The sequence below is a fragment of the Budorcas taxicolor genome, chromosome 16 (assembly GCF_023091745.1).
Source record: "Budorcas taxicolor isolate Tak-1 chromosome 16, Takin1.1, whole genome shotgun sequence".
NCBI classification, from domain to species: domain Eukaryota; kingdom Metazoa; phylum Chordata; class Mammalia; order Artiodactyla; family Bovidae; genus Budorcas; species Budorcas taxicolor.
The window spans coordinates 76,820,971-76,842,721 of NC_068925.1; the positions used below are offsets into that span (position 1 = coordinate 76,820,971).

The 21,751-nt window shown below is 40.0% G+C and overlaps 2 protein-coding genes across 2 annotated transcripts in view; both read left to right on the forward strand.

The window, feature by feature from the left end:
• Positions 1 to 21,751, forward strand: part of LOC128061315 (uncharacterized) — a 111,034-nt gene that overhangs the window by 46,377 nt on the left and 42,906 nt on the right. The window contains exons 12-14 of the mRNA XM_052653588.1: positions 9,536 to 9,617; positions 9,898 to 10,077; positions 10,166 to 10,262. Coding sequence (XP_052509548.1) covers positions 9,536 to 9,617; positions 9,898 to 10,077; positions 10,166 to 10,262 — 359 coding nt within the window. The remainder of the gene's footprint in view (positions 1 to 9,535; positions 9,618 to 9,897; positions 10,078 to 10,165; positions 10,263 to 21,751) is intronic.
• F13B (coagulation factor XIII B chain) lies at positions 82 to 17,441 on the forward strand. Its single transcript, XM_052653675.1, has 12 exons — positions 82 to 145; positions 1,965 to 2,165; positions 4,329 to 4,514; positions 6,260 to 6,436; positions 6,801 to 6,977; positions 9,898 to 10,077; positions 10,166 to 10,351; positions 11,246 to 11,428; positions 12,552 to 12,752; positions 13,613 to 13,795; positions 16,058 to 16,271; positions 17,408 to 17,441. Exons 1-12 carry the CDS (start codon positions 82 to 84, stop codon positions 17,439 to 17,441), a joined length of 1,986 nt encoding a protein of 661 aa, XP_052509635.1.

A 21,751-nucleotide genomic window follows, 5' to 3' on the forward strand; every position in this document is an offset into this window, starting at 1 on the left:
CATGAGAAGTATTGTGTACTTAATGAGGAGTCCCTAAGTACTTTTGAATGGTTAAAACCTCTATAAAACACACCACAGAAGATGAAGTCAAAAGGCTTGGCTTTGATTATCATATTAATCATCTCAGGAGAACTCCATGCAGAAGGTAAAACTAATTTTTAATATTCTTTATTCTCTAAAAATTATAAAGTGAAATCGCTCAGTCGTGTCCGACTCTTTGCGACCCCGTGGACTGTAGCCCACCAAGCTCGTCTGTCCATGGGCTTCTCCAGGCAAGAATACTGGAATGGGTTGCCATTTCCTTCTCCAGGGATCTTCCTGACCCAGGGATTGAACCCAGGTCTCCCTCATTGGAGGCAGACGCTTTAACCTCTGAGCCACCAGTGAAAATTATAAAGGGAAATTCTAACATTACTTCTCTTGAAATTTGAATATAGTCTTTCATTTTTGTGTATCAATATTATAAAAAAAGATTCTTATAAGTTGTTATAATATTTAGACAAACTTTTTGCTTTGGGAAAAACTACTAAACTATTCCTAAAGTAATATAACTTAGAAATCCAAAACAAGACACAAAAAAAGAAAACGTTTAGCATCTCTAGTTTTGAAGGCATAAGAGACCAGGATATAAATACCTTAAAGGATATTTTAGGCTAAAAGTATCACCATTTGAAGTCAAGTCAACCTTAATTCTAGTTTTAGACTAGAATCCATTCCTAACACTGCTAAGCTTGTATAATTTTAATTCTCTGTCCTTACAGTGAGAGCCTAATGTGGGAAATTTGAAAAAGAACAAACCACAAATCATCAGCAAGATTTTTGATTCTTGATGCCTTGATTTTTATCCTAATTTATTCTTTGGTTGAAAGATACTGGAGGGGGTTGCCATTTCCTCCTTCAGGGGATCTTCCCAACCCAGGGAAGAACCCACATCTCTTGCATCTCCTGCATTGGCAAGTGGATTTTTTTTTTTTAAATCACTGCACCACCTGGGAAGCCCTTGATTGGATACATTAGATAGTACAGATAATCAGTAGGACCATACAATTGAATATGTAAACAAGGACACTTCTGAGAATGAAAGTGGGGTTTAGCGATACTCACGTAGGACAGCAGGGCTTAATCGGGACTGTCCAGAAAACGGTACCTGTGGACTCCCTGTTAGAAATCTTCCTGCCCAGACTGCCTCATGTCACGAGGTGAGTGTGAGTGAGGAAGGCAGTGCACAAGTGTGGGCCATTTAGGAATAGTTCACGGTGTTTTCGGGCTGCAAGGATGAGAGACCAGGCAGGTCACTGAGTATCAGGAAGAGGAATAAACAGAGTAGGAAACCATGGCCACAATGCTCTTTTAAAACACCAGAGGGAATTTGTTGACTAAAATAACCTACAGATTATCTACAACCACTTTTAGTTGAATAGCTTACTACAAATTTTCTGCCAAAAGATGTTTTGCAATTAAAATTATGAAATAGAATTCATCTGATTTGATGCATTTAATTCTGGTATAAGATAATTTTTATATGAATAGTTTCCTGTTATTTTTCTGTCTAATTAGGAAAAAAACAGCTGATATAATTGTCTATTAGCTGTACCATGAGACATTGCCATATTTTAGCTAATTTTGTAATTATTGTGTGGTTATAATCTTCTTTCACACAAAGAAATGTCAGCTGTGTTCTATTTCTATTAGAACATGCTGCTTGACAAAGTTAGGGGATGCTTCTCTGAGGAAGTGGCCTACCCAGACTAATTCTAACAATTGGGATTTGGGGTTGCTAGCAGATTAATTCTGATTGAAAAATATTGTCACAAAAGTACCTTAAAACGTTAAGTAATAGAAAGTAAGTACTGGCTACAGTGTCTGCAAACACTTTGAAATTTAAAATCTATTGTCACTTGCTCACAAATTGTATGGTTTTAAATGTATTTTTCAGTGTGCAGCTTATTGTTTCCTCATTTCAGAGAAGCTCTGTGGTTTTCCTAGTGTGGAGAATGGAAGGATTGCCCAATATTACTATACTTTTGAAAGTTATTACTTTCCAATGAGCATAAACCAAAATCTGTCATTTTCCTGCTTGGTTGGTTATACGACTGCGACTGGAAAACGGGAGGCGCGGACCACGTGTACGGCGGCAGGCTGGTCTCCAGAACCACAGTGCTTCAGTAAGTCAGCGGTGGGGCCGCTCTCAGGTGATAACTCACAAACAGATTAGCTGGTGAAACCAGGGGCCCCAGAGGGCAGGTGTCTGAACCTTTCGGTAGATATGGGCAAATCATCGGCCCTCGGTCTTTTCTACAAAATGAAAGCATATTCTGAAATTCTATAAGCCATGTTCTTCATTAAGATGTTGTCTTCCTTATCTTTCTGCAAGCAGTTTTAGTTATGTATTTATTTTTGGCAGTGCTGGGTCTCCGTGCTGCGTGGGCTTTCTCTAGCTGCCGTAAGGGCTACTCTCTAGTTGTGGTGCGTGGGGTTCTCATCGAGGTGGCCTCCCTTGTTTCAGAGCAGGGGCTCTAGGCACACAGGCATCCATAGTCATGGCATGTGGGCTCAGCTGTTGAGGCTCCCGGGCTCTAGACCACAAGCTCAAGTGGTGGCTCGTGGGCTCAGTTGCTCCTCGGCGTGTGGGATCTTCCCGGATCAGGGATCAAACCCACGTCTCTTGCACTGGCAGCTGAATTCTTTACAGCTAGGCCACCAGGGAAGCCCCCTTATCTGTTCTTAATAATACTCTGGGAAGAGAATAAGGGTAATTATTGAAACTGTTATCATCACATGGCAAGGAACAGACACACCATCTAGTTACTTTGAGGAATGAGGGGCTTATACAGAGAATTCTGCGGGAGCCAGAAAAATATCTGGTGCTGGCCTTAGAAGTATAAGGTTGTTACTCTAGTATTTTATCATTTGAAAGACTCCTCTCTCCTTTGTATGACTTCTCCTTGCATAATATCCATTGAACAATCTGTTTTTCTGAATTTTTGAGTTCAAATTCGTGGAAAGGAAATCTGTTTGGCAGAACCCAATATTTCATGTCAGGCTACACTAGAAACACTAAAGATTATCAGCTGGTTTCCAGGGGCTCAGGTGACCTCTCTCTGTTGACACAGTTCCCAAGCTCTGTTTTGCAGAGTAAGGGGCTTTGGTTGAGTCAGTTTCATTTAGAAGAAGTACGATGTTTATTTACAGTGGTTGATATGTCCAGTAAACATATCCATGTGGGATAATTATCCATCCCATGACTTGTGGATAGATCACCAATTTAAGGTTTACACTTTTTAGTGTTAACACAGATCATTGATTAACTGCAATAAATGAACCTCACTCACAGCTGGAGGATAAAAGTAAATTAAACATCTGAGATGAGATGTTTTGAGAGCAGTGAAGTAGGAGCTGGAAGAGGATGAAGAGGGTCAACACTGCAGGGTCAGGGCTGAGACACGCCCTCTGCGGCCAGACTGCCATGGTGGATCCTCCTCTACCACTGGGAAGTGGCTTAAACATTCTGGGCCAAACTTTCTCATCTATAAAATGGAAATCACGCAACTTCAGCGAGATAATCCGTATAGAGTGCGTCTACACAGCAAGTATGACATATTTCACACTAACCTTGGACAACTCTCTTTCACCTTTCTGAACTGGTTTATTATGAGGGTCCATTAATCATGCTCAAAAACCGATGGAACTGCATTCGATGCTAAGATAAATGTCCTATTCAACTTATCACTGTCCCAGGTATTGACTAAAAATTAGCTGTGTGAACTCAAAGTAGCATGTCTGTGACTCACAGTCTACATAGACTGACGAAGGAGTCTTACTGAGCTCGTAGGCAATCAGAGGCTGAAAAAATAGATGAACACAATTTCCACAATAACTTGTCTGCAGGATTATATAAGGATTCATAGAGTAGGTCCATGTGCTTTAGCTACATGATGTTAAAAATTATCAAATGCAGTGGTCTCAAAAGTATTAGGAAGTGAACCTAAAAGAAAATCCTTCTATTTCCCATTAATGATAATTAGAAGCAGATCTCTGGATATATTTCCTAAAGTAGATGAGGTAGGGGTGGGGATGACTGAGAAAATTGAAGTCAGTGCATACCAAGAATTTCAGTATCTAACTGAATCAGCTTTTAAAAAGATACTTCCAAAATTAAATTCAATCAAGGAATTGTGAATTCCTTGTTTAACATTCACAAAAAAGTGATTTTTTTCTCCTTAAAACTCTAAGAATAACATTAAACTTTTGCATTGTTAGTTTTACAACTTTAAAAAAAAAAAGCTTAATTTCATCAATTTAGAAAAGAAATATTTTTCTCCCCACAGAAAAGTGCCCTAAGCCTGACTTGAAGAATGGTTACATCTTTGATTCAAAATTATCTTATAAAATACAAGAGAACATGCGCTATCGTTGCGTGCCAGGATACAAAACCATCACAGGGAAGGATGAAGAAGTGGTTCAATGCCTTGCTGATGGGTGGTCTTCCCAGCCAACCTGTAGGAAAGAACATGGTACGTGTTTAAGAATCATCTCCTAAACCTGAAGGCAAGAGCTTGGGAGTTCAGTCAGTTTAGTGCTTTCTTAGAGTGACAGGTATTTTTATTGAAATATAGTTTATTTTTTAGTATATCTACCAATGCAGGAAGTTATTATGTTGTTTCCTTCAAATGTTAGGTGTTTCCTTCATCCAAGGGACCCCATCTTCCACAGCACACCTACTCCAGGAATTCCTACTTTCTGCTAGTAAAAAAAAAAAAAAAGAATTGATGTAAGATAAAAGGAAAGAATTTTAATGAACCTGCTTTTTGCAACACATATAAATTATTTCCTTCATTAGACAAGAATTTGAAATAATGCACATTACTTTATTCTGCAAGCCAATATCAGATAAACTTAAAGCAATCATTTGAATATATGTGTGTGTGTATATATATATATATATATATATATATATATATATATATATATATAGAGAGAGAGAGAGAGAGAGAGAGAGAGAGAGAAAGAGAAATGCTGGACAGGATGAAGCACAAGCTGGAACCAAGATTGCCAGGAGAAATATCAATAACCTCAGATATGCAGATGACACCACCCTTATGGCAGAAAGTGAAGAGGAACTAAAAAGCCTCTTGATGAAAGTAGAGGAGAGTGAAAATGTTGGCTTAAAACTCAACATTTAGAAAACTAAGATCATAGCATCTGGTCCCATCACGTCATGGCAAATAGATGGGGAAACAATGGAAACAGTGACTTTATTTTTTTGGCTCCAAAATCACTGCAGATGGTGACTGCAAGTCATGAAATTAAAAGACGCTTGCTCCTTGGAAGAGAAGCTATGACCAACCTAGGCAGCATATTGAAACGCAGAGACATTGCTTTGCCAACAAAGGTCCATCTAGTCAAAGCTATGGTTTTTCCAGTAGTCATGTATGGATGTGAGAGTTGGACAATAAAGAAACCTGAGCGCCAAAGAATTGATGCTTTTGAACTGTGGTGTTGGAGAAGACCCTTGACAGTCCCTTAGACTGCAAGGAGATCCAGCCAGTACATTCTAAAGGAAATCAGTCCTGAATATTCATTGGAAGGAGTGATGCTGAAGCTGAAACTCCAATCCTTTGGCCACCTGATGCAAAGAACTGACTCATTTGAAATGACACTGATGCTGGGAAAGATTGAAGGCAGGAGGAGAAGGGGACGACAAGATGAGATAGTTGGAAGGCATCACTGACTCAATGGACATGAGTTTGAGTAACCTCTGGGAGTTGGTGATGGACAGGGATGCCTGGCGTGCTGCAGTCCAAGGGGTCACAAAGAGTTGGACACGACTGAGCGACTGAACTGAACTGAACTGAACTGAACTGATGTATCTATCTATCTATCTCTCTCTCTATATATATACATGTAGTTAGTGTGGTGTTAGCTATTTAAATTATACAAACTTGCAGATTGGACATCATGAAAAACTTGTTAATGCACAAGCCTTCTGTTGAATTGTGGCCTTTGGCCAAATACTCCAGAGCAGAATTTGAAGGATGGAAGACCAGAAGGGTTAGGATGCAGAGTGCATGAAAAAAGGGACTCAAGAGACAAAGATAAACTTTGACTATTTTTTAGTTTTGCTGACAGTTATTCTGTTATATGTTTGTTAAGATTCAAAGTAAATAAAAGTTGAAAATACTTTCTGAGATTTCCTTTTAATATTCTAGATTCAGGGAAGTCCATAAAACAAATGACTTTATTTTTTTTTTTTTTTTAGAAACATGTTTGGCCCCTGAATTGCATCATGGAAATTATTCCACAACACAGAAAACATTCAAAGTGAAGGACAGAGTACGATACGAGTGTGCCTCTGGGTACCACACAGCTTCTGGGAAGAGGACAGAGGAGGCAGAATGTCACCCGTACGGATGGGCCCTCACCCCACAATGTACCAGTAGGTTCCCCCTTTGAAGACAGCTGCTTTCACTCTGAAAAAGTCCCTCCCAGAGATGGGTGCAAGTTGTTAGGCTAATTATGTTACTTTTTCCATAATTTTGCTTTTTTTGCTTCTGACTTTAATGATGTTGACAGTAGGCTTTCCTCATTTCAAGCTCTCAAAGAAGAAAGAATCCTTTTAGCTCAGATACTTAAAATGAGTTTATTGATATTTAATAAATGTATAAATTGACAAGCTTTGCTGTGGATAATAGCGAAATTGCTGAATTTGAATTCAGATATGGCATGAAAGTAGTAAGTGGATTTTGTTCTAGCAGGAAAAATAACATGTCTTTGTTTTTTATCTGTTCTTTCATTTTTAGAATTAAAATGCTCTTCTTTAAGAGTAATTGAAAATGGTTATTTTCATCCTGTAAAGCAAACCTATGAAGAAGGAGATGTAGTTCAGTTTTTCTGTCATAAAAATTATTATCTAAGTGGCTCTGACTTAATTCAGTGCTATAACTTTGGTTGGTACCCAGAATCTCCTGTCTGTGAAGGTAACTTTTAAATTTTCATTCACAAATAAAATATTATGTCTGAATCAGCTTTAATTTCTATAAAAAATGTCTCTGATGATATGTAAGCATTCTTCTAATTCCTATTTTTAAAAACAAATATTGTCTTTTAAATTACTGCTGTTTTCAGCAGTCTTTAATACATTTAATCTGAGTATATAATTAATATGCTTATTTTCTATGTTAGTCTGTAGAGTGGATATAGCTTTTAAATATATTGTTAAAAATCTGTAATAAGTTGTAAATCTTTTATTGTAATGAATCATTTTTCTTATTGGGAATTAACTAGATCCATTGTGCCAGGTGGCAGCCTTGTAAAGGTACTTTCTTATTACTGGGCCATATATTCCCTGATGTGAAAACACAGACTTCAAAATAGTGGGACAAAGTGCAGAAAAGGCAGCACAAAGTTACCCAGAGTGAAAAAGAAAACTGAAGTCATGCTGTAAGAGCGGCCCTCAAATGGGTCATCTGTCGTTTCATTTGTGTCACTGGCTGTGTTCAGGCAGGTGGGATGATTACCTGTTAGGAGACAGCAATTCGATAGTCATGTAATCACACTGCAGGGTTCCATGAAGGAGGTTCTGGTCTAGCAGAAGAAACAGATACAAGAGAGTAATTGATACAGTGTGAAAAATGGTATCATAAAGGCAGGTATAAGGTGTTCAAACAAACACTGAAGGTTCTGACTGATGGTGTGGGACCACATGTACAGAGGGGATGGATAATGTCTGATCTGGGCCTGAAAAGATGGTAGGAGTCGGAGGATTGGGAGGTATGGGGAGATATAAAGGGCTTGATAGCCTCTGTTTTCTCCGTAATGTAGAAAATACAGCCATTACTAACAGGCAGGACAGAGGCAGGAAAGGAAAGCTTGGAAGAGAGTAGTGACAATTTGAAACAGTTGCTGGGAAGAATGAAAGCTGAGTGACCGGGGTTGTGTAGTGGGGCTGCTCCAAACGGCCAGCAATCTTTAATTGCACTGAACAGTGATTTTAATTTCTTTTATTAAAAACATTCTTTCTAAAATTTTGCAGTGGTGCCTAACAGCCCTGGTCTAACAGTAGAGAGAAGACTGTTGGCAAATTTGCTATAGCATATTATTCTTGAACTTAATGGCAGGGTCTTCCCTGGCGGCCCAGCAGTTAAGAATCTGCCTTCCAGTGCAGAGGATGTGGCTTCAATCCCTGATCTCAGAACTAAGATCCCACATGCTCTGGGGCAACCAAGCCCACACAGCACAGTTAGAGAGCAGCTCAGGTGCCCCAAGGAAGAGCCTGAGGGCCGCAACAGTGAAAAGATCCTGCCTGCTGCAGCTAGGACCCAACGCAGCCAGCATAAATAAATATCAAAAAAACTAAATGGCAAGCCTACCTACTCATCACTTATTCCACACTCCTCTCCCCGCACCAAAAATTAGTCAGATGCCAACATCCATGATACTTTTTTCTAGTAAATAGTCCTTAGATGTAAGATGGGCAGTGTCGTAATCTGAGGAACGCCTTCCTGCCCCTCCCATCCCCTAAAGATACTCATATCCTATTCCCCGGAACCTGTGAGTGTCCCCTTATGGAACGGAACAATGGGGACTTTGCAGGTGTCATCGAGTTAGGGATCTTGAGATGGGGATAATATCTGGGATTATCCATGTGGGCTTTAAACGTAATTGCAACCGCTATACGAGGAAGAGCGGGATTTGACTACAGAGGATCAAGTATGAGAGGCGAGCTGGCAGCCCCCAGGCGCTGCAGAGGCGGGCAAGCCACTGCCTCCCTGAAGCCTCTGGAAGAACGCTGCTCTCCCGACACCCAGATCCCAGCCCAGGACAGCCAACTCTGGACTTGGGTTTCCAGAACTGTAAGAGAATAAACGTGTGGTATGTCAAGCCACTCCATTGTGGTAATTTGTCCCAGCAGTCGTGGAAAATGAATATAGTCAGTATTTTAGAATAGTTAAGAGGAGGAGATTTTAATTCATATAGACACAGGTTCAGGAATGCCAAGATCCACCACTTATTAATAATTTACTTACTTCTTATGTTTAAGTTCCTCTGTCTATAATATGGGAGATGAAATAGTCCCTACTTAACAAAATTATTTTAAGATTAAAGGAGATAAGGAATGTAAAATTCTGGCTCTTTTTTTGTGTTCTATTGCATGAACTTAACAGCTTAAACCCTGGAGACGGAAATGGCACTCCAGTATTCTTGCCTGGGAATTCCCAAGGACAGAGGAGCCTGGTGGGCTACAAGTCCACAGAGTTCCAAAGAGTCAGACATGATTAAGCGACTGAGTAAAGCTTAAAACCACATACAAGTGTGGGTCAGCTATAGCTGTGTGTTCATGTCTGATGAAGCGATAGGCAAGCTGCGGTATCATCTGAGGCTGGACTGGGGAAGAACCTTGCACTCAAGCTTTCTGTGATTTGTGGCAGATTTCTGAGCTTGGCGGCTACTGAGCCGAGGGTACTAGTGCCTGCTGGCTGCGCCCTGGAGGCAGCCCTGTGCCCCCTGCCCTGCGGTCCTCCTCCCTTTTTGGAAGCTCGCAGACAAGGCAGCTTCTCCTCCAGATCAGCAGGGGGACAGAGCCTCTCGGGAGGAAGGGCCTCGCCACACTGCGTTGCGTGAGCATGTGCGCGTGATCACACCTCCACCCTTGTGGCTGTGTTAAACACAGTCACCTCATCACATCATCTCCGCTGTGTTCATGGGTTAAAGCAAGACCCAGGTCCTGCTCCTGGGGAGGGTGTGACTTGAGGAAGTGACTGTCAGGATGTGGGGATCCAAGGGGTGACCCCACTCTGCCTGCCAGACTTCTTAGGGTCCTTGGCACAGCCCAATGTGCTTGTGAGATCTTAACTATTTCTGGTGAATACGACTAAACATCCTGATGTTTTCCATAAGGAAGAAGAAATCGGTGTCCTCCTCCGCCTCTGCCTCTGAACTCCAACCTTCAAACGTGCTCAACCACCTACCGGCACGGAGAAACAGTTCGTGTAGAGTGTGGACTTAACTTCGCCAGGCAGGGGGCAGGGGAGATACGCTGCGAAAACGGGAAATGGACGGAGCCTCCCAAATGCGTTGGTTAGCAGCACCTCGACTAAGCTTTCCCTGACGAGAAACCTGCGTGTGAAGCTAAATGGTGTCTTCTCTTTCAACTGTCCCCTTCCAGAGGACAAGCAGAGGATGACCTGTGAGGCCCCGCCGTCGGTGGGGAATGGCGCGGCAAACCCGCCCTCCGAGGTTTATCACAGCGGGGATAAGGTGGCGTACGTGTGTGAGAGGGGCTATCACCTCCGTGGACCAGGAGAAATAACGTGCAACCATGGGAGATGGACCCTTCCCCCTGAGTGTGTTGGTATGTGTGCTGCGTGTCATATCCAGAGCTAAGCCTAGCGTGTAGAATTTTTCATTCTCTTTGTTTAATCCACATGCTTATAGCAATAGTCCGGGGCTTAGAAGAGTTTGACATGCACAGATAAGAGCACCTACTCTGTCATTTTTCTGAAGCATGTGAAGCTCTCTGTAGACTCATATTTTTAATCCAATATAAAGAATAGGAAAGCAAATAATTTTTGAATGTCCTGATTTTAATATTTTTGCATCTGTCCATTCTGACTCCCCCACCTTCTGAGCAATAAACCTGGCCTTTCATTTAACTCAAGGATGCAACCAGGTTACAACTCCGGGATGCCACCCTTCCTGTCATCCTCATTTCTTGGCCAGGTCCTGGAGAGACCGCCACATGTTTACCAAGGATAACTATTGCATAAGAGAAAAGCTTCTAAGGATGCTAAAGAAATTAACAGAGTCAGAGCAAGATTCCTACAGACAGAAAAATGGAACTTTTCATCCGTGTGTTGACTGAGATCTGAGATGAAGAGGGAGGAGAGGAAAAAATAAAACAGGATAATGACAAACGACAGTTTTAGAACCGACCATAATCTTTAGGTTAAAACACTCTTTACCTTTCCGCTCATCTTAAGAATATCTATAGCATGATTCCTTTGTAAGCCAGAAAAGTAAAAAAGACCCATACTTGTTCTTCAGCAAAACATTTGCTGTGTTGTCTTGCTTAGTAAATTTTAATAATACGTAGCTGAATGATGTTTCTCTAATTTCTGATGAGTTCAGAAATCAATTTTCTTAAATTACATAGTACAAATATTGAAGGACTATTGTCTGGGCAACTGTATTATGTCATTATGTTATTATAAGTTCATGTTAATTTAAAAGCAACCTCTTTCCTTAGAAAATACTGAGAATTGTAATCCTCCACCTGGTGTAATAAATGGGGCTATTATTGGTGAATTATTGACAAGCTACCCAACAGGATCCTCTGTGGAATATAGATGCAATGAATATTACTTATTGAGAGGAGCAAAAATATCTCATTGTGAACAAGGAAGATGGTCATCACCACCTGTTTGCTTAGGTAAGACAGAGAACACGATGAATTGAAACAAAAATTTCCCCTGCTTTGTTGAGGTGCAATTGACATACAGTATAGATTTAAGGTATACAGTGTGATGATTCTATACACAAACACACTGTGAAATTATTACCATGATTAAGTTGGTTTACATATCCTTCACCTTGAGTAATTTAGGGGGCTGTTGTCATGAGGAGAGCATTTAAGATCCTCTCTTTTGGCGTCTTTTAAGTGTACCAAATAATGTTGTTGACCATAGTCACCACAGGGCTTACCAGGTGGCACTAGAGGTAAGAACCCACCTGCCAGTGTAGGAGACATAAGAGATGTGAGTTCAGTCCCTGGGCCGAGAAGATCCCCTGGAGGAGGAAATGGCAACCCACTCCAGTACACTTGTCTGGAGAATCGCATGGACAGAGGAGCTTGGCAGGCTACAGTCCATGACATCGTGAAGGGTCAGACATGACTAAAGCGACTTAGCACGCATGCACAGGCAAGCCTGTCCCAACCACCTTACCTAGAAGCATAACCTCCCTTCCCCTAGCTCTGTGACAGCCCCTCCCCTCCACTCTTCATTCTTCTGCCTCACTTATATATGTCGTTAAAGATGGACAAACAAGATCCATATATTTAGCACATTTATTGTTTATCGTATTGCGTTTCTCCCACTTAGAAGGCAATCTCCATGAAGTCAAGGGGCTTTGTTTTATTTGCTGATGAATATCAAGTGAAAGGTGTCCCACAAATATAACACAATAAGTACATTTCCTGTTTGAAGGTTTTTATTTTATAGAAAGGAAATCATGATGAATCTAAGTGGTTGCTGGTCCTAAACAATATTTTTAATGTTTCAAATTAAGTTTTTATTTGGTTTTAATTGGTCTATTTGGTTTCAATTGGTTTTATTTGGTTTTAGTTTATGGTATAACAGAGGTTATATGAAATATATAAATTCACTTGATAGTAATGTAATATATACTTTATTGTGTATGTGAAGAGCTTTAATAATATAACGTGGTAAATATAAAATACTGCTTTTGATGCCTATCATAATTTTATTGTAAAAATGCATCACTCTCATACTTGTAAGATGAGAAAAGAATTTAAAACAGACTTTGTTTTACAGAGCCGTGTACTGTTAACATGGTTGACATGCACAGAAATAACGTGGAGATGAAGTGGAATTATGAGGGAAAGATCTTACATGGAGATTTAATCGATTTTGTGTGTAAGCAGGGATATGAGTTGTCTCCATCAACCCCGTCCTCTGAATTATCTGTGCAGTGTAATAGAGGAGAAGTGAAATATCCTTCATGTATTAGAAAAGGTAAAACCAGTGCTTCCTGACTTCCCTGATGGTCCAGTGGCGAAGGCTCCATTAATTTCACTGCAGGGACCTCAGTTTCTGATCCCTAGTCCGGGAAAGTTCTGCATGCTGCAGCCAAGAAAACAAACCAACAGTGCTTCCTGACAATTTCTTAGGTGACCAGTATCACAGGTGATCAATATGGTTCAAAGGATAAGACCATAAGACCATAAGCTATCTACCACCCTCATCATCCAATCTATAAAACTGCAAATGAGCTGATCAGTTACCAGATAGCACATACCCTTAAATAGGATGACGATGAGGACATCTTTTAACTTCATAAGTCAATTTTATAAAAGGAGAAATCATGAGATTTTGCAAATGTCACCAGACTTTAAGAGGATGGATCGCTTTCTTGTGGGCAACCAGTATGCTTGTAAAGCTCACCTCAGGGTGAGCCGGAGAGCATTGTCTCAGAAGGGAACTTGAAGCAGAGGGAGAGAATTTGTGGACTCCTTAGACAGGGGACTGTCACTTTTAATAAGGAAAAAAGGAAGAGAATGCATTCAGAAACATGGCTTTGAGATAGATCTTACACACTTTCACTTTTGGAAGACAGAAAGGGGAAAAGTAAAATCATGATTGTTAATACTTGGCTAGTTTTAAATGTGTATTTAATGCTATGAGATTCTAATTGCAAGCATAAATTTTATGTATGACGTGACAGCAGAAAATGCTTTTGATATTTAAAAATTACTTGAGAGTTGTCTTAAAAATGCTTTGACATGAAACATCTTGTTTTATTTCTGTAGCAGTTATGAAAGTGCTGGCCACCTACTGTAGCAATTCACTGTGGACTTTAACAATTATTTTTGCAGAATCTAAAAGAACGTGTGCATCACCCCCAGCTATTAAAAATGGAGTTATTAAGAGTTCAACACTCAACACCTATGAGAACGGTTCTTCAGTGGAATACATATGTTTCGAGCACCATTTCCTTCAGGGGGCTAGGGAGTCGTATTGTTTAGAGGGCGTGTGGACTACACCACCTTTGTGTTTGGGTATGTAGTGCTATGTGTGTCTCTATTTGTTCAAACTGAGCCCGATTTTCCACTTTCTGTTCTCTTTGAGTTGATGTAACACTAATATAGGATGAGATGGCTGGATGGCATCACTGACTCAGTGGACATGGGTTTGGGTAGACGTTGGCAGTTGGTGATGGACAGGGAGGCCTGGCGTGCTGCGGTTCATGGGGTCGCAAAGAGTTGGACATGGCTGAGCGACTGAACGGAACACTAATATAACACTTACGTTTGCATTTGTTTTATTTTATTAGTGTGCCTGATAGTTTACTGGTTTCCACTGTTCGCTCTAGATCTGGTTACTGTGTGTGCTTATTCGCTCAGTCGTGTCCAACTCTTTGCAGCCCATGGGCTGTAGCCCTGCAGGCCCCTCTGTCCATGAGATGGTCGAGGCAAGAATACCAGAATGGGTTGCCATTTTCTACTCCAGGGGGTCTTCCCGACCCAGGAATCGACCCTGTGTGTCTTGCGTCTCCTGCACTGGCAGATTCTCTCCCACTAGGGCCCCCTGGGAAGCCCCAGGTGAGCCTCTAGATCACCAATAATGGGAGTCCAGCCCTCCTAACATGCACTTCTTAAGTACAAACCATACATCAGGTATGGGGCTTGTAGGACCTACAGGCTGTGTAAGCCATGCGGTATGTGTAACCAGGCTAACCGCGGTCATCATGTTATTGGTGCTGCTTGGAAACACTCGGACAACAGGAACAAATACAGGAATGGCCTCCTCGGTCTAGAAGGGGAAACACGTTCCTGCCTCGCTGGCAAGGCAGCCTATAGAAGTGACACCACTTCCCAAGATTCTCAGGAGGCGTCAAATAACATATTTTTAAATAAAAAGAAAAATTTCTTTGTGTTTGTATTTATTCCATTTATTTTCATTTATTTTCTTATTTCACTGTCTCGGACTTTTGTACAAGGCTGAATAGAAGAAGCGGTGTGTGTCCTTGTGTTCCAATCTTATAAGTAAAATCTTCCAGTATTCTTCTTTAGCTATGGTGTTACAAATACTTATAAAACTCAAAGATACAGAAGCCACCTATTTCTATTTTGTTAAGAGTTTAAAGAAACCTCAGTGAGTTTAATTTTAGCTGTATCTGTAGAAACAATCATGATTATTATCTGTGCTCTTTTCCCCCTGGAATTATATTGCTTCTTTTTGAAGGTTAAAGCGTGTTTGCATTTCTGTAACAAATCTCGCATGATTGTGATGCATTATGCTTTTTGTATACTGCTGAATTGTATTTGCTAATATTCTACTTATGATTAATGTATCTTTGTCGTGTGAGAGGTTGGTTTGATATTTTCCTTTTGGTTTAGTTTCTGCTAACCTCATACAAGCTGAAAAGTATTCCCTCATCAATTCTCTGGATTTTGTCTGTGTGATACTATTTCTTTCTTAATAATTTTAAGAATTTATCAGAGATATCATCTGAGCCTTGAGGATTTTTTTGAGGAAAGATTTCAATTACAGCTTCAGTGTGTTTAATAAATACCAGGTTATTATCTCTTCTCTCGGTTTCAGTAGGAAGTGGTTTGTATTTGTCCACTATACCTAAATTATCAAATGTGTTGACATAATGTTCATAACATCCTTTTACACTCTTTTTAGTGCTTTAGTGATGTGTCTTCTGTTATTACTGCTGTGAAGATGTATCTCTTTCTTGTCATATCTTGCTACAGGTCTATAAATTTTATTAGTCCTTTCAAGAGCCAATATCTTCATTTTTTGATACTTTCTTCATATGTTGCTGTTTAATTACTTTGTATTTTTATCTTTATTATTTCCTCTCTTCCACTTTCTTGGACTGAGTCACTGTCAAGAGTCCAGCTTGTTTCTACCTTTCCATAAAATACTATCTGTCCAGCAATCAATCGTTTGTCCCATGGATGTTTTATTTGCACTTTCTGAAGAAGAAAAAGGGAAAAAAAACTATTTCAATGACTATTACTACTGATCAATATTTTCTAAAAACATCTTTTTTTTTGCTGTCTTTGAAAACCTTAATGGCATAAAACTCAGTAACTGGTAGGATGTACCCTTCTTCCAAATTCAAGGCAACAGAGATAAATAATAGACTGCTTTCTGTGAGCTCTGAACATATTTTCTGACTTGAGTATTAGTTCCAACTAACTTACTTACTGCTCCAATGCCTGGGAATTTTAAGGTCATTATGAGAAAACAATACAATGGCTAATACTGAAAGGCATCAAGATAGTTTTGTTTTGTTTTGTTTTCAGAGCCTTGCACATTATCTTTTGATACAATGGAAAATAATAATTTACTTCTGAAGTGGAATTTTGACAATAGACCATATATTTTCCATGGCGAGTATGTTGAATTTCTTTGTAAGAGAGATACTTATATAGCTGGGTTTCCGGTTTCTGCATCAGAATCCCGAGTGCAGTGTGACAGAGGACAATTAAATTACCCAAGATGTGTTCAAAGCGAAAGGTAAGAAGGCGCTTGTGCCTCTATAGTTTTGTTCTATTCAGACTGTTATTCATGAGATTCATTATGCTATAAATTTCAGACATATCAGGTTCTGCAACACTCCTACTTTCCTCCTCATTATAGAGGGGGAAAAATGTTTATTTTTTAAAGCAAGTGAACTTCAAGAAGCATTAACTAATTCAACAAGCTTTCTGGGTCGTCTAAGATCAAAGTCCTGTTTGCTATTTGGTATTAGTGACTCTTTGGCAATTGGATAAATAAATCAATTTATATGAGTCACATCTAAATGTGGAAAAATTAACCTATATGTTCTGAGATAAAAGAAATCACATTTTCAACCATTTTCCATAGAAGTGCATGTATAAGCAACAATGGTGGGGAGCACAACTGGACAAACTTTCTACTGAGGGAAGAGCATATTAATAACAATGATGAGATTAGGGCATTTATTTTCAGGAACGCATATCTATATAAGAATTTGGAAGTTTTTTCTGATGTGCTTACATAGCAATTTTGAAATATATTTTCTACTACTAGATCAATGGAAAACAATTCCATTCTTTTTTTCAGAAAAAAATGTTAAAATAATCCAATAAAATAATATAATTAATTTTATCAGGTCAGAATTTTGCCCCCTTTGAAGATACATTGTAAAATGGGAATTATACTCTATATTCAACTAAGAATATTTTTAAATTACTTAATGGCAAAGTACATGTGGTAGGTACTCTTTTAGTGATTATAACATGCTATATGAACTACATAAGAAGCATTCACAAGACACATAGGTGTAAAACTTTTTTATTTTTTATTGCAATGAAAATCAGAGTTGAAAAAATTATATGCTAGTTAAATATTTCATTATATCTTGCATTTCCCATTTCTAAGACAAAAAAGAATATGCAACTTGGAAAAATTGCAGAAAATGGTGTTAGTGTAGTTAATGACATTGAGTTTTTAAAAAGAAATTGGTGGTATAATTTATCAAGGATGGTTACTTGCTTTTATCAGTACCTCATTAAAACAAGGACTAATTATATGAAAGAGTGAATGGTTAAGATTGTAATAAATACTTGACCAGGAATGATGCTTATTTCAACTTCTTCCCCCTTTTCTCTTTTTTCATTCTTATCAAGGATGTTGTCTTATCAAGAACCCTTAAGGACATAAAAATGAATGGCATAAGATGAACAGCATTTTGACACACTATAAAGTCTTTTATAAAGCATAATTGTTAGAAGAAAACTATTGGATAAAAACCTCTAAGTTTTTACTTGCACGATGATTTGACTCTAAACAGTTTACACCGGATATTTTCTATAAATAAAAGCCAGATATATTGTTTTATTTCTAGTTTGGTTGACTTGCCGTGTGACTTCATCTTTGCTGAATGTCTTCCATCTATTAAAAAATCAATCTACACATCAAAATATTTCTGGTTCCTAAAGCCCATTCACTGGGCTGTACGGTCCTCAATATATGTGCAGGAATTCACATCTGTCTTTGTAATCTTTGTTAATATTAGTGTTTTCTGTTACTTTTAGTTCAATATTTATGTCAGTACGAAAGAACCAGTCTCACTAGAGCTGTGAAACTTTACATTATGTTAGAGGATTTACTTTATTCAATGCAGATGAGACTGCCCTTCAGACTTTCGAAGGATAAGGAACTTTTAAAATCAACTGTACTATTAGCAACAAGGTTAGTAATCAAATTGTGAGTTAGTGAACAATCCACCTGTTCAAATGTTGTCCACAAAACACAGTTACGAAAAGAACACCACTTGCTGTTTTTATATTACATACTTTCAGTCATTTTCTAGATCAGGTCACTATTGGAATCTTGCGGATTAGAAAATCTGAGGTCAATGAGACCAACAAGATAGGCAGGTCCCACACCAGAAGATCGTGTGTCAGTAACACTAGGATCTATTGGAGTCCTGAGACACCACACGGTCACTTTTCAGTGTGAAGGAAAGTTATTCGTCCGATCGCTGTTACAGCTTATTCACAAGCACCTCTGGTTCTAGGACCCTTGTTAGGACTGGTTGTTGACCAGAACCACGCATTTTCCTCTCTAGAAGCTGTACAGTTCGTCTAACTCAAGAAGTTATTTTTCCGGTAGGATGACATTCTTCAGCCCCGACGTACAACTCCTGCCGCTGGGTTAAGAGAGTTTCTCTGGGAATGAAGCTGTGGTTGGACCTAACTTTGTGGATTAAACACAGATTCATTTGATGTTAAACCATATATATTTCAGTCGAATTTCAATTTTATGAGATCCACTCTGAAAAACTGCTCTTGGAGATTAATGGAAATAATGAATATGGACTCGAGGAAGGATGGTTCTAAAACACACACGGTTTGTTGTTGTGGTTGTTAAGTCACTAAGTTGTCTTCAACTCTTTTGTGACCCCATGGACTGTTGCCTGCCAGGCTCTTCCATCCATGCGATTTTACAGGCAAGAATATTGGAGAGGGTTATTATTTCCTTCTCCAGGGGACCTTCTCAACAATATCAATAGGAAAGTATTAATCCTTTCTAATTAATTCATCAATTAATCCATTAAGAATGATATTGATATCACGTGCTGTGTCGCAGCTAATGCAGGATTCAGAGATGAATAAAATTCAGCTCCTTATGTCAAGGAACTCACAAAAGAAGAAATATTTAATTTAGTACAAGAGTTAAACTTGTATTATTTGTCATTAATTCAGACATAACAAGTGAATGGATGGTGGCGTTCTAAGGGTATTTGAGGGGAACTGCTCACGGTAAGCTTTGTTCAATCTCGGTAGCTTCCTATCTCCCTGATTTACTTCCTAGCGGTTTATTTTTAAATGTGGGTTTCTGCATTTAAAAAGTAATTTAGCAATGGTACATAATGTTTCATAAGTTAAAAAAAGGTATTAACCTTTTCCAATGAGTTCAGCAATTGTTCTATTTATGAACAATATTGATCTTGCTTTATCCCAGGAAACAGAAGGTTCAGTCAAGGTGGATATTAGTCATATAGGGATATTGTGTCCAGTATTGCTATGTCGTCTGATTTGATAATTGTGAAATCTGTTGATCTTTATGTTTGTTGTCATTGATTAGTCGCTAAGTCGTGTCCGAACCTTTGTGACCCCATGGACTGCGGCATGCCAGGCTTTCCTGTCCCCCCGGGGGGTGGGACGCCTAAAGTTTTGTGAGCAATGTGGCTTATCAGCTGCCGTTTTGTAAACTTCTAATGCTAAAGAAATAAAAGTGTGAACAGGAGAGCAATGGAGCTTTTAAAGGAGTGGCGTTGAGGGAGAAGTAATTAACTTTTTTGGTATAACTGAGCTGTAGGACAATTCCTGGAAAAAGTTAAGTCTGGGGCTTACAAAACTAGGAAGATATCCCAAGTAGCAGGAATGGCACACACGGACCCAAGTACTGGGCACACCCAGTGACGCTGTGCGCTGGACAGAAAGTGCTGAAGGAGGGCTCTGTGGGCCCTGTCTGGACTAAGCAAACCGAACGTCCATCTCAGTGTGATGTGAAGATGCAGGAGAAGCTATGTGAGGGGTGAGCATGAAGATGTGGGTCTCAGAAATGTTACCTTTAAGGTGTTTGTGGAGTAGTCAGGTAGAAATATTACATAAGTTGTTGATTCTTATGGTCAGTGCTGTGATGAACCACGCAGACTGCTTTCAGAAACAAGATGGACCTCTTAGCTGCTGAGAGCTCTCGGCTGTCAGCTCCCCAAGGGGGTTGCCTCAAGTGAAGTGCCTCCCCTTCCAAAGTCACAGCTTCTCCCCAGGGTGCCTGCACCAATGACCAGTCAGCAGGAGCTCTAAAGTTTCCCCTCACTCCAGCTCAGGACAAATCTAAAGAGTCACTCGTTTGCACAGCTCCCCTCAGAGCTAGGTGATGCCGCTGGTGGCGACTTTGCACAGCTCAGCTTCTCGTGTCTGCTTCCTCTTTTTCCCTCCCACAGGTATGGATTCTAAGAGTCCTCCCCCAAATCCTCTCGCTCCTAATTTCCACCTCATAGCCTGCTTCCCCAGGAACCCAGTCTGGAGGGATTGTTGCTGTTCAGTCTCTAAGTCAGGTCTGACTCTTTGCTACCCCATGGACTGCAGCACGCCAGGCCTCCCTGTCCATCACCAGCTCCCAGAGGTTACTCAAACTCATGTCCACTGAGTCAGTGATGCCATCCAACCATCTCATCCTCTGTCGTCCCCTTCTCCTCCCACCTTCAATCTTTCCCAGCATCAGGGTCTTTTCCAAGGAGTCAGTTCTTCCCATCAGGTGGCCAAAGGATTGGAGTTTCAGCTTCAGCATCACTCCTTCCAATGAATATTCAGGACTGATTTCCTTTAGGATGGATTGGTTGGATCCCCTTGCAGCCAAGGGACTCTCAAGAGTCTTCTCCAACACCACAGTTCAAAAGCATCAGTTCTTCAGTGCTCAGGTTTCTTTATAGTCAAACTCACATCCATACATGACTACCAGAAAAAACCTTAGCCTTGACTAGATGGAACTTTGTTGGCAAAGTAATGGCTCTTCTTTTTAATATGCTGTCTAGGTTGGTCATAGCTTTTCCTCCAAAGAGCAAGCGTCTTTTAATTTCAAGGCTGCAGTCACCATCTGCAGTGATTGTGGACCCCCTAAAAATAAAGTCTGACACTGCTTCCACTGTTTCCCCATCGATTTGCCATGAAGTGATGGGACCAGATGCCATGATCTTAGTTTTCTCAATGTTGACTTTCAAGCCAACATTTTCACTCTCCTCTTTCACTCTCATCAAGAGGCTCTTTAGTTCCTCTTCACTTTGTGGCAGAAGTGTGGTGTCATCTGCATATCTGAGGTTATTGATATTTCTCCCAGCAACCTTGATTCCAGCTTGTGCTTCATCCAGCCCAGCATTTTGCATGATGTACTCTGCATATAAGTTAAATAAGCAGGGTGACAATATACAGCCTTGACATTCTCCTTTCCCAATTTGGAACCAGTCTGTTGTTCCATGTCTAGTTCTAACTATTGTTTCTTGACCCACATACAGATTTCTCAGGAGGCAGGTCAAGTGGTCTCCAGTGAACAGTCAGGGTTGATTTCCTTTAGGATTGACCAGCCTGATATCTTTGCAGTCCAAGGGACTTACAAGGCTACATATCAGAGCCAAGCCTTGGGCCTGAATTGGAGTCATCAGTTAGTAGAAGTCTATTAAAGCTAATGAAATGGGTGAGTGTTTCAGGTTAAGGTTAGAAGTATGTTTAGTTCAGGACTTTGAGGGTATTCAGAGTTTGGTGATTGGCTATCAGAAAAGGTCTAACAAAGCAAAGTGATGAGGAAGGGCTGGACTGGTGGAATGAAAACCAGGAACTCTGAGGACTGGAGATGCTTCTTGGATGTTACTGCTCACCTGGAGAGGAGCAGCATTATCCCACGTGAGACTGAGACAAGAGCACGTTGAGGAAGAAACGGAGGGTCCAGAAACATGAGGGGGGTGG